At 43.8% G+C, this 13,716-nt stretch overlaps 1 protein-coding gene across 4 annotated transcripts in view; it reads right to left on the bottom strand.

Annotated features, from left to right (window-relative positions):
• Positions 1–13,716, bottom strand: part of XDH (xanthine dehydrogenase) — a 77,408-nt gene that overhangs the window by 44,956 nt on the left and 18,736 nt on the right. For all 4 annotated transcript variants that reach the window (XM_073338670.2, XM_073338672.2, XM_073338673.2 and 1 more), the window contains 8 exons: positions 13,453–13,514; positions 12,108–12,233; positions 11,292–11,378; positions 10,370–10,511; positions 9,399–9,491; positions 7,374–7,525; positions 5,449–5,542; positions 4,546–4,655 (listed from right to left, as the gene is read on the bottom strand). In XM_073338670.2, the coding sequence (XP_073194771.2) occupies positions 4,546–4,655; positions 5,449–5,542; positions 7,374–7,525; positions 9,399–9,491; positions 10,370–10,511; positions 11,292–11,378; positions 12,108–12,233; positions 13,453–13,514 (866 nt within the window). The remainder of the gene's footprint in view (positions 1–4,545; positions 4,656–5,448; positions 5,543–7,373; positions 7,526–9,398; positions 9,492–10,369; positions 10,512–11,291; positions 11,379–12,107; positions 12,234–13,452; positions 13,515–13,716) is intronic.

Here is a 13,716-nt window from a genome sequence, read left to right on the forward strand (position 1 = left end):
TAAGGGAAATCAGCTAAACATCTGGGGCCAGAACCTAAGGCTATGTCTACACTACCACTTATGTTGGCAAAAGTTATATCACTCAGGGGTGTGAATATTACACACACACACACACGAGTGACATAAATTACACTGGCACGTGGGCTAGTGTGCACAGCACTATGGCAGTGGGAGAGCTTCTACTGCTGCTTGTTGTGGGTGGATTTATTATGCCAACGGGAGAGCTCTCCCCAGTCAGCATAGAGTGGCTACACGAGAGATCTTGCAGAGGCACAGCTGCCTCAGTACAGCTGTGCCACTGTAAGCTCTCTAGTGTAGACATACCTTAGTTAGTGTAAATCAGTATAGCTCCAGGGGCACAAGGGAACCCAATCCCTGCTTGACTGGGACTGCTGATGTGTGGCTACAACTTACTCCTAACTAAAAGGTCAGCATGCAGCTAAACTTGTCCAAACTGCACACAGAGGATGGCATTTGATGGAATAAGGGAGTCGATGGGCAAGGGGTTTGTGACTTTGTTCTGCCCAGTGCAGAGGACCTTGCTGAGCACTTGACTCACATCCATGCTGGAGCATAACAACCACCTCGCATTCCTGCTGTGCACCATGAGTGCACTAGCAGGAACCTTTTCTTTTTCAGAATATTTTCTTCAGGGCACAAATAGCTGCCACATTCAACGCACACCAGTTCACCTGCAACTAATGATGCTCAATGTGTACAAATAATACCAGCTTCAACTAGCTGATTGGGAGGGCCTTAGTTCATATTGGACCTAGTCTTTCCCTGCTATACAGGGTATGAGAAACTCCCACTGAAATTACTGGTTTCCAGCAGTAAGCAAAGAATCAGTCCCTTTATGTCACTCTTTTCAGTAGTTTGCTGTAAAGAGTGTTCAGTGATGATATATATGCAAGACACTGAGCAGTAGCAAGTTCTGGTCAGTTAATTATCCCCCCAGCAGCAGCAGCCAGAAGTGATCCCTCTATTGTTTCTAATGAGTGCATTCTCTCAAGAGCCTGGTTTTGTACATTGCGAGCTCATTACTGGAAGTGCACAGCTGAAGCTTTCATGTCACATCCTCCATGCATCTTTCCATACACGGCCCTATTAGTGGGCAGCCAGCAGATAATATGAAAGCAGCATGTATTGGTGCCCTGCTTGCCAACGCACCTCATTCTGCCAATTTGTTTGTTATGCTAATTAACTAGCAAAGAAGAGGAAATTCAGCCTCTGCCCTCACTTTGCATTTCAATGGAGCTTTCCAGTAATGAAATGACAGTGAGAGGTTGACACTCAGCAAATCTCCTGCAGACTCTATATCTGAGGCTGTGCCTTCACTACCCAAAAGGTGTGTTTTTTACAGTGAGATACCTAACACAAGCTAAACAAGGCACCTGCAGCTTACCCCACCATGTACCTACACAAGGTCAACACTATGCTCCCCCAACACACAGCTGACTTTGGCTAGCTATGCTATGGTAAAACTACCATGCCTTGTCTCCACTAAGATTTTACAGTAGGCTAGCTAACTTGCATTAGTCATCTGTCAGTAAAAACACATCTTTTTGACTGCGAGCAGTAAAGACAAAGGGAGAAGGGGTTTTCCTAGTAGCATCAAGAGTTACAGATGCAAATCAAACTACCTTTTTCTTTCCCCTCCCCCAAGTGTCAGATGGCAGCATCCCCAGCTTACATCACATTAACAATGCCAACTCAATGGACAAAGTGTAATAGCCAATGTTCACATTTTCAGGGACATCACTGCCATGTGAACTTCTTCCACCACCCAACACCACCTCCGTCAATCTTCACAAAAGAGGGAGGCCAGTGGAGATGTCCAGTAATAACATTACAATTAGAGGACACTAATGTGAGAGATGAAGGAGGGGTTGGTTGTCATCCTTTGAATTTTCTCCTGCTGGGTAAACCCGTTTACATCATGAAGCTGAGGATACAGAGCAAAACTCAAGATGAAAAGATCCCAAAGTGCAGGTGTACAAACCAGAGGGATCAGCATTCACCATCAAAATGCCATCTCTACGGGATAAAACAACAGTGTAACAAAACTACAGCAACACTGAACAACAGTGAAGATTGCTGAACACGGGGCTTGAAATCTCTATTTTGTTATAACAGCTGTACACAGGTGTGACACCAGTGAAATCAACAGAATTACACCAGTATAAAACTGGTGTGACACAATGGAAAATCAGACCCTTCATACTGGCACTGTGCTAAACCAGCCTTTCTTTATCTTGGTTTACCAATTGCCAAAAATTGTGATCCCGGAACACCTTGACTGCCACTTAGAAGAGGGAAAATCCTCCTACCGTATAGATTTGTCCATCCATTGAAAAACTTTAGTCTTGCTGAGCTGATCTCCATAAGCCAAAGTTCAGTCAAGAGTTCATGATATGCCAAGAGTTCAAAAGTAGCTTTGGGTTTCAAGGTCAGATGGTGACCATCTAGCATGACCTACAGGTCATGTCAATTAAGAACATAAGAACGGCTATACTGGATCAGATCAAAGGTCCATCTAGCCTTGTATCCCGTCTTCCAACAGTGGCCAATGCCAGGTGCCCCAGAGGGAATTAACAGAGCAGGTAATCATCAAGTGATCCATCCACTCCCATTCCCAGTTTCTGGCAAACAGAGGCTAGGGACGCCATTGACGGACCTATCCTCCATGAACTTATCTAGTTCTTTTTTGAACCCTGTTATAGTCTTGGCCTCATGTATGACTATGTATGACTCATTATTGATAATGCTAGATAGAGCCTTTTACCTCTGTATAATGACAGGTTTCAGAGTAGCAGCCATGTTAGTCGGTATCCACAAAAAGAAAAGGAGTACCTGTGGCACCTTAGAGACTAACAAATTTATTTGAGCATAAGCTTTCCGTGAGCATCCGATGAAGTGAACTGTAGCTCATGAAAGCTTATGCTCAAATAAATTTGTTAGTCTCTAAGGTGCCTCAAGTACTCCTTTTCTTTTTACCTCTGTGTGACTTGTTAAAATTAAACCAGGCCAGTAGTGAACAGATCTGATCATTGTTCAGTCTAAAGTGAGTTTCATGGCTTCAGTCCAGGTCCCAGCAGAATAAAGTCCACATTGCAAAAACCACCATCCTGATCAGCCTCTCTGTTTACAGTCTCAGCAAACAGGCCAAGGACTGTATGGACACAGAGATTGCACTACCTTCTTATCCCTAGAGACTAACTTTTCAGCGCACACTCAAGAAACATAGATCCATAGATTCCATGGCCAGAAGGGACCACGGTGATCATATAGTTTGACCTCCTGTATAGCATAGCCATAGAACTAACTTCCCCAAAACAATTCCTATAGCAAAAGCATCCAATCTCGATTTAAAAATTGTCAGTGATGGAGAATCCACCACAATCCTTGGTAAATTGTTCCAATGGTTAATTACAATAGAACTGCATGGGGAAGTTTGCAGTGCCACCAGCTTCACTGTGATCAATACGGAACTTGAATCTGCAGGAATGTTAAACTAGCACCTTCTGACAGATCTAAACTCACTTGGGAGGAAAAAAAGCCCCAAAACACTCAGGTGAAATGTTCTGCTGAACTGATTACTTCCTGTACAAGTTAAATGCCTGCATTTGGTAGGCTCTTCTCTCTGTTTTCTCTTCTCTTGTGTATTTCTCCATAATGCCTGCTTCCCCATGTCAGCCCTACTCTTATTATAGAGGAATGGCTCAGAACTTCACTGGTCAACCAATCAATGCTCTGGTACTTTACCTCTCCAGTTGTCATCCTGCTCCTTATGGAGATGGAACTGAACCACAACACCCATCACAGTGCAAGCAGAATTGTTTTTGACAATTAACTAGCAGTGAAGAGTCCAAAAAACAGCTGTAGTGGGGAACTGGCTGAAGATAACAAGTCCAGTTTGCGACTTTCTTGGGGAAATACCTTGTTAGACTAGCCAAAACACTGGGTAGAAAAGCCTTTCAGCTTCTCCCACTCACGTCTTTACCCACCTCCTAGAAAATCACCAGAAAGAAGTAGAGATGTTCATTACATTTAAAATTTATTTTAAAAAATTGTATTGTCAGATAGCTTCAGAGGAAAATATTCTCAACTGTTGCAGTTAAAAATATTCCATTAATTTCCATTGGCTTGTTTTTATCTGATGTGGAACCACCCACATCTCTTGATAGCCTAAAAGGTTAAGTACGTGGAGAAGATCTATATGTGTCTGGTGGACAGACACTAGAAGAGACTTAAATAATGTTTGGAGTCCCTCATCTGGTGGCATATTACCATAGCCAAAATGAATACAGAACACTTGTGATCCAGAGGGGGGCAGCCATTCTAAAAATGACCTTCCTTCTAGCTGACCTAATTAAGCACATCTCTGCTGGAATTAAGGGCTAATTAAGCACATCTCTGCTGGAAGTCAGTCTTCAAGGAAAGGTTAGTTTAGATTAGAAGCATTAGACATTTTGGGTCCCCTATAGGGTAACACCAGCTCAGCTTTACACAGCCATTAGACTATTGTTAATTCCAGCACCTCACCTTCCTAGAGTAAGGCATCTCAATGGAGAGTAATATCTCCTTAGGCTTTAGCATTGTCTTTCTGTAACCAGTAAAGAAGTTTTCATCCATCCTTATAGTCCTTCTGCCCTCTGTAGAACAAGTTGAGGAAAGAGAAACAAATGGTTGGGCAAGTATATCAGGCAATAGTCTCCCATTTCATCCAGGTAAAGAATTATTATCAGGCACATAGAGAGGACTTTGTAGTTACATAAACTAAATTTGATTTGATCTGATCTCCGTTATTTTTCCTCTTAATTTCTAACTCTTTTTAGCCAAATTCTGAACTACTTCCTCAAGTTCAGCTCAGTCCTTACACAGGCACAACTCCCACTGACTTCCATGGGAGTTTTGCCTGCATAAGGACTGAGTTAAACAGGAAATAAAGATTTTGGGATATGTCCCTTTGATCTTAATTCATTCCAAACACCCAAGTGAATCAGTTTCCAACATCCCAATTAGGGATATGCGAATAAATGATTTTTCAGTTTGCTGGCAATTCCAAAACATTGAAAAAAACCATCATCTTTCAAAACACAATTTTTTTTCAAAATCTTCAGCAAGTCAAAAAGCATGTCAAATAATACCAATTAATCATTTTGTTTCAATTTCAATTTCAAGCATTTTTGGAAGGGGTATTAGTGGGATTCCTTTGAACATCTGCCATAACAAAGGCAAAAGGGATTCTTTATTGAGACTGTTGAACATAGATAGACCTTGTGGTTCTCCCTGGCTCTTTAGCACCCAGAAAGACTAAAACAGAGTCCCTAATGTTACATGCAGGGTTTTTTCCCCTGTGTTCTGGCCTGAACTAAGCAGTCAAGGGAAAGGACTGCTGATTACCCTATATCCCACACTGCCATTTTGAACTTTGAGTAAACTTACCTTTTGACGCCAAAGTCAATTTGCTGCCACATGCCATAAAGACAGGGTTGAGATCGGAAATTGGACTAGCAGTCATTATATTTCCCCCAAGAGCCTGAAATAAAGTAAACCAAATACATGGATTAGAAGACAGCTGGGAAGGTATGGCTAGTGCTACTTTACTATCACTGATTCATATGTAACCCTAAAGCTTATCTAGATTCAGGTTTGTTTTGCTACCGTGACAATTTTAGGGCCTTTATTCAGTTCCAATGATGAACATGCAAAACCCACAGAGCCAGTATCAATCCTAACCAATCCTAAGGCATTTGACTGAAATGGTTTTCAAGGATGGTCCTTATCTGTACATAAAAAATGCCTCACGCTCTAATCATTCATGATAATGGTTCCAAAATTGAAATATTGGAGCCATGATGAAGGGCCTGATCCTGCAAGGTGCAGAGCACCTCCTGAGAAATGCTCAATGGCTCAGTTCCTACTGACTGTGCTGGGAACTGAGGGCACTTATAACCTTGCAGAATAAGGCCTCGTGTCAGGTTTTTCAGCCTGCTTTAAAAGTGATTTTTCTTCTTCAACATGTCTCTGGCCTCAAAAAAACATAGCCCTCAATAACTTGCAAAGCACAGAGGAGTAGGATCAATAGATGCTCACATTCTTGGTTAGCCCTAAAAGCAGGGCTTGAACTGCGGTTTGCAGAGGACAGGGAAGATGCACCCTCTAAGCATCAAGGCAGTATCAGCTTCCACACTCAGCACTGAGTAGGATGACCATGTTAGTGTCGCATTGAGGTATGACAGGCCATTCCAACCCACCTCTGCCCATCTCTCATCTTCCTTACAGAGTCAAAACACTCTGGGCATAGGTAGATTCAGACCAGGAAAAAGCTACATCAGTTCTGCTTTTCAGCACCCAAAGAGCACCTGGGCCCAGGTACGGCCAGTGTCATTCAGGCAGCCCTGTCGTAACACCACTCCAGAGAAGCCCCTGTTGAGGGCTGCCTTCTGAAGCAGTAGCAGAGACTGTAGAAGACGGAGTCTCTTTTGCTTACAGAAGAATTATGGGGTTAATGCTATGAGGCTTCCTGGTCAGGCTTTTGTTTTAATGACCCTTTGCAGTTATGGATCCACCATAAATGCTTCTTTGTTAAATGACTCCTCATTTCCAGGCTGCTCTAGAGTTTTCCCATTTGCCTGGTAATAGTAATGAATGCAGCAGATTCCTTCTGCTTTTCCTTGGTGAGCTGCCCATGTCATATAGCAGTGGCTCTCAACCTTTCCAGACTACTGTACCCCTTTCAGGAGTCTGATTTGTCTTGCGTACCCCCAAGTTTCACCTCACTTAGAAAGTACTTGCTTACAAAATCAGACATAAAAATACAAAAGTGTCACAGCACACTATTGCTGAAACATTGCTTACTTTCTGATTTTACCATATAATTATAAAATAAATCAACTGGAATATAAATACTGTACTTACATTCAGTGTATAGTATATTGAGCCGTATAAACAAGTCGTTGTATGAAATTTTAGTTTGTACTGACTTCACTACAGTTTTTTATGTAGCCTGTTGTAAAACTAGGCAAATATCTAGATGAGTTGATGTACCCCTTCAAAGACTTCTGAGTACCCCAGGGGCATCCCTTGTTGAGAACCACTGTCATATAGCAACCTAAGACGACACAAGACAAAATAGTCTACAGCCTTCACGGGCCTGCAGTAGAATTTTATTGGAAAAAAATCCACAAGAAAGGGACAAAATGTCTTTCAAATAGGGGCACAATGTCTTTCAGATGTCCCAGCGTAATAAGAGGAGCACGAGGCATGTGATACTGGCAGGGTCAATTACTCAATCTGAGTTTTCTTCATTGAAGTTTCTTGCCCCTCCCTCCCACATTAGCTCACTAGCTTTCCCCCCAGTCACTTACTGCAACGTTTTTGATCTGCGGGCCTGCAAACCACCGCAGCTGTTCTAGAACAGCCCGGAACAATTCCGTTTTGCAGGAAGGAAGTTCAGCCACAGCTTTTTTCAGCACCACTTCTACAAAGCTCAGGGTGCAGGCAGCACCAAAGGTAATACCTACAAGGGGAGACCACCAGAATTTTTACCAACAACCAAGGTGTACATCTCCCAGGAAGACAGTTACACCGGGGCACTTGCAGAGGAAGGTGCATGAGGCACTGTATTGTTCCCATAAATTTTTTTTTTCGTTCATTCGTTCACTAATATACCATTTTCCGGTTGAAAATGTTCGACCGCTTCTCCTGACCGAACATGCACTAAACGGCAGAGTCCACCCACAACAGGCAAACGCACAAACTGCCCCCACCAATTAGGAACCACCCACAACTATACCAACCGCCACGCTTATGCCAGCACTTATTGGGAGACGAAACGCGTCTGGGAATTGCTCATGAGCTAAAGAACCTTTCCCTCATAGGTTGCCAGTGTGACACACAGGTTGTTCCTATCTCACAGGGGCCCCTATCTGAGATGAGTCTGGTGGATTTAAATTGCAACTCTCACAGAATAAACTGAACACTATGCTTTATATGGGTTGGTACACTCAACAAAGAGGTGAAGAACTGCATTGGACCATGGATACTGAATTACTTCTAGAGTGTGTCTACACTGCAACGTAAGCCCAGGCCTGAGCCTGGATTCAAGTCTAACCCCCTTGCGACTACACTGCAATTGTACTAACTCACGGCTCAGACCCATGGTCTCAGGATTCTTCAGGGCTGGAGGATCCATGCTCAAGTTATGTCGGGACCCAGAGTCCAAGCCCTATTGCCCCACTTGACTCGGGTCCTGGGAGTCAGCCAGATGTATCCCACAATTCCATGGGACAATTTCCTTACTCCTCTTTATCCCAAAAATCTGCCATTCACTCTATTGGAAATGGAAGCCACCCCGCCTTTGCAAGTGGCAGACACTCAGGTCAGCGTTAACCCATTGTATTCTGATCACAAACCTGCAAGCACACTATCAGAGCGCCTCCTGGGTTTGCAAAGGAGCACAAACTGATCACGCCTTTTGCAAAGCGAGCTGATTCCTGCTAATGTGCAGGGTGGGCAGCAAACTTTCCCACAGGGCACCGTGGTCCTAGGACTAGAGCATCCATATTTGGGGGTGGGGGGAAGGAGAGGGAGCGCTAGGGACTCTGGAATATGGTTATTTTGACTTGGGTCTGCACCCTGCAGGGTGGATGCCAGAGCCCTAGATTTGAGCATGGGTTAGAAAAGTCTACAACGTAGATGCTCAAGCCCAAGGTTCCCTAAATCTGCGCTTACATTGCAGCATAGACGTATCCCTAGAGGTTGAGTCATACTGGCAGGGCATACTGGCATACTGCTTCTGCCAGCCAGATAAGTTCAGGACTTCATTCACATGGGCTATCAAACCACTGCCTTATAAGCACAATTTTTTAAAATGAAAGATTGTGGTAACTTGCAAATTATTTGTTAATATGCAAATTAACCCATAAATTTGCATAAACCACCTCACATGGAACTGCTATGAAATTTCTAATATTTTTCCCAGTAATGACCATTCCTGGCCCTTACTACTATGTGTTTCCACATCTTTACAACATCTGGGCATTGTGAAATCTTTGTATTGAAATTTAACTCAGATCTGCCTTCCCCCCCATCTAGTCCCAGTAAAGGGGAAACAATTCAACTAATTAATCTCAAAATAATGATGAGCGGCTAACGTGTGCTTCCCTTACTCATGCAACTTGTCCTATTGATTTCAGTGGGACTCCTAGCATGAATAAGCTGAACAGATCTGGCCTCAGAAAAGGTGATGGGAATAAAAGAAGGGGGCCCTTCATCCTAATCAAAGCAGTTCTAGTTTCTCTGTTTTTTGGGGACGTGCACCTAGCCCCTCCCTTGTACTTTTCCCAAAGACCACACTGACTGCATAGCATTATGGAATACTCATTACCTACCCTCCTCGGTGTGCTGAACAAAGGTCATTTCAGGGATCCAAGCTGGTGCTATTATCACTGGATACAGCATGTTCTTTAACTTCATCTCAATACCTCAAGGAAAAACAAGACTCTCTGAGTTAGATGCTTCTCAGGGAAAACACAGCATTATTGTGTAACAAAGATCAGTGACCACATCTTATACCGGTTATGTAACAGCTTAAAGAGTTCCTGAAGAAGGGTCACATTTATCACTGGCCAATGGTGGTATTTGCATAATGAAATTTTAGGGCTAGAATTCATGAGATGTCCCTCCAATCTGCAATACCCACCAACCTCTTCCCCTGTGAAGGAGCTCCCAGACTGCATGCGGACATTACTGACTCATTGCTATCATCATGTTAGGCTGAATAGCACTTGAGTGGGAAAATAGGATGAGATATCAGGAGGGGAATTGTTCATAAAATCAGACTGGCTTTGCAAATCTCTCTCTCCCTCTCCACCCCCTGCAAAAAAAAAAAAAAAAAAAAGTTTGAGAGCACTGCAAACCCTCACATCCCAAGAGGTTTGCCCAGTCCCTGGACAACTTCAGGCAAATGGCTGAAAGTTTCATTACTGGATTCACCTAAGTACATTTTCAGTGCCTTTCTTCCCTTCCTGCAAAAACCAGAGCAGGCTGTTATGTATCTGTGTACCTCTTCTTGTCAATAACCCATTAATAACTGGCACCAAGTTAGAACGAAAGGCCCACCGATCTGAATTAGCACTTATTTAGCTTGCTCCAACAAACAGGACACAAGGATGTTCATGAGACTGATCCATGTGGGAAGAAATAAAATCCTCCCTGACATGCCCTTCAGAAACCACTCCCACAGGGGTTTAACTCTGGCAGTTTTAAGGAAGTCCAAACTGGTTTTGCATTATGCTTGGGAAAACCTTTCTGTGGATAACTTTAGCAACTGCTGAAACTGAACCTCAGCTGTTCCTCTTACCAACTTCTGTGTTCCCTACAACGAGCTTAGCCTTGGGGTACTGAGCCTTGAGCGCCAGCAGCTCCTCGAGTGTCGTGGGCTGTATCCACATCACACGCTCGCCTTTGAAGCACAGCTGTTCCTGGGGTTTGTCTTTCTGCATCTAAGAAAATAAAATGGGATGGACTCAGACTGTAAAATGCTTCCATCAAGAATCCCTGCCCCAGCTTTCTTTTTGCCAATTCTCCTCATCGCATGACTGCTGCTTATTAGGAAGAGGAAACTAGCTAGGAGTCAGCCCAATGTCGCTGCCCTCCAGTAACACGGGAACTTCTTACAAATGAAACAGAGGGAGCTGGTGTTGGCATAAACAAACTCAGTGTGACCCTCATGAAGGGAGCACCAGCGCACTGGATAATGTTGGGTTGGGTCTGGGGGAGCTGCCAGCAGCTGTGGAACTAACAACTGAGTTTTAAGGGTGATTTGTTAAATGTATAGGAGGCAGAGAACACACCCACCTCGTGGACCCAACCCTGGGCTATGATCACTGTGCAGGGCATCTGCTGGTAGAAAGTCTGCCCAGCCTGGGATAGCAGGGTCACAAGCCTCCATAACTGTTCCTTCATAGGGAGGTGCGGGATGATCGGAGAGAAAGCTAGAGCAGCTCTGAAAGTGAGTAGTGCTGACTGGAAATGGCTTGGCTCAGGCTGCTGGGGGATGCACTGATTCCACTTATCCTGTGTATCCCATGGAAAGCCTCTTCTGGCAGGGCTCTTATGTGAAAGACTGGAATGCTACTGCCTGCTCCAGGTCAGCAAGTGATTCTTATTTTATTGGTGTCTGTCTTTTACACTGTAAGCTCCTTGGGGCAAGAGGTCACTCAAATCCCATGTTATAGAATCAGGCCAATGAGCTGAATTCATTGCTGCATGAATCCACCTACCAGCAACTCTGGAGGGAAGATAGGCTCCTGTGTGGGATCCAAAGGATGGAATTCAGCCGGGTTGAACAAGATGGAGGATACCATTGCCTGTTAAACAAAGCAAATTTCTGTTAGAGAAATTTCTTTTCTCAAAACAAGAGGACTTAACTCTGTCTACATGTAACTCTGGTTCATTTTTCCTTTCTGACACAATGCTTTTCAATATTTCGTTAAATGATGAACAGTACAACTAATAGAGTGGAATGACGCAGACTGATGAATTAAACAATGGCCCAGTTCTTGAGCTCCCCACTTATATTTATCTGTCCTTAGCAGGAGTTTGCCTGGCTAAACACACAGGGTTTTATTCCAGTCTCACTTATAGCAATGTTAGACTGGGATAATTGAACAGAATCAATGGTAGATTTGCCTGAGCACGGATCAAATAAAAGCAAAGTGAGGCCTGGTCAGGGTGTGAAAAATCCACACTCTGAACAGTGCTGTTAAGCTGGCCTGTGTCCCTGTGTAGACAGTGCTAGGTCGACAAAAAATTCTTCCATCGACCTAGCTACCGCCTCTCGGGGAGGTGGATTACATATGCTGAAGGGAGAGCCCTCCCATTGGCATAGGTAGTGTCTACACTGAAGTGCTAAAGCAGTGCTGCTAGAGCATTTTAAGTATAGACAAGCCCATAGTCTGAGGTGCTTTGTCTGAATAAAATCAGAGTAAAGATTCAGGCTTTGGCACGTACAAAACAAAAGTTAAATTACAAAACACTAACAAAGGATAGTGAAAAGAAAGAAGAGGAGAAAAAATAAAGGTGTGGCAAGGCCTTACTGCATTGTCTTCTTTCTCGTTCATGCAGCAACCTGTGTCATTGACTTTTCCACCACAACAGCCTCCATCCTTTCCAGCCATACAGCAGCCTGGGCCATTGATTCCTTTCCCACAGCAACTCCAGTCCTACACAGGCAAAAAACTGCTTAGAGAAAAACCCGGAGATTTCAAGCAAGCTAAATAGGTTTCATCCACTTGCAAAAGCAATTGGTCCCCCATTTATAATTTCTATCATAGGAACAGAGGAATTGGAAATGGAAGATGCCAAATAATTAGGTCTCTCCCTTTCAGTGGGTCTGAATGGCCCCTTACAGCGTATTCTATGCCGTTTAGTTTTAAATATCCCAAGTAGTGGCACTTCCATCACTTCCTTAGGGATAGGTCAGTGGTTTGAGCATTAGCTTGCTAAACCCAGGGTTGTGAGTTCAATCCTTGAGGGGGCCATTTAGGGATCTGGGGCAAAAATTTGGGATTGGTCCTGCTTTGAGCAGGAGGTTGGACTAGATGATCTCCTGAGGTCCCTTCCAACCCTGATAGCCTATGAGATTGCTCCAGTGTCTGATGGGTTTCACAACTACCTATAATTTCATCCTTTACACCGAATAATATACACATGCACCACGCTAAATCATTGCTTTATGTCCTGGTGTTCACTACCCATCTGAGGAACGCCCATAATACCAATCAATGTAGTATATAGGTGCTTCATTTCTCCATGCAACCCCCCCGGGAGGAGACTTTTTTTAAAATGATAAGTAAAAAGTGTATGGCTGTGCTTAATGCCCCACCCCACCTGGGTGTTGGGTGTTGGGGGGAGGGGTCTATTCAGCGCTAACATTTCAGCTTAACACCACTGTCATTTTAGTTTTGCAGTTCAATTCTCATGAAAGTAATTACCCAACCGGACTCTGCAGTTGTATGTCCCTCGTCATGCACCGTAGTTAGGCACCTTTCTATACCTGCACATACCCGGGTGATCTGGGAACTGCTTTGTTTTGTGGGATGCTCTATTTTTAAGAGCCTTAGCAAAAGCACTGTTAAAAGAGGCCTGCTTACTGGTGACCTGACATGGGACCACTGCACTGAGCACTCTAGTTATTAAAGCAACTGAGCAACTGCCATTAACGAGTAGGTCTCATCATGTTATCAGTATGTAACATATGTACTAACAGGATCCAGGGCTCTGTTTAGGATTGGTTGGGGAGTGGCGGGGGGGAGGGGGGATGCTGGTTGGCAAATGTATTCCCTTTTTCTCCCAGTCCAACAGTGTATTTTATCAACAGTTGAGCAAGTCAGCCTGCTGAATGCCTTGCAGAAATTTGTAATGTTATATGAGGCCACTTACTTTAGCAAATGTCCTGTACCCCTGCAGAATGGGTCTGTATCCTGTACAGCGACACAAGTTTCCTGCATGGCCAGTGCAAAGGGATAAAGGTTAAGAGTCATTCAGTCAAGAATTTCTGTGCACACAGAGGCTGATTTTGTGAGTGTTTTTCCCCACAATAACCAGCTCAGCATTAGACAGAGCTGATCAGAAAATGGGGGGAAGTGAAATTTTGAGAATATTTCTGCACAAAATTCCCCACTCTCTTTTTTATGTAGAAATTCA

The sequence above is a fragment of the Lepidochelys kempii genome, chromosome 3 (genome assembly GCF_965140285.1).
Source record: "Lepidochelys kempii isolate rLepKem1 chromosome 3, rLepKem1.hap1, whole genome shotgun sequence".
Taxonomy (NCBI): Eukaryota; Metazoa; Chordata; order Testudines; family Cheloniidae; genus Lepidochelys; species Lepidochelys kempii.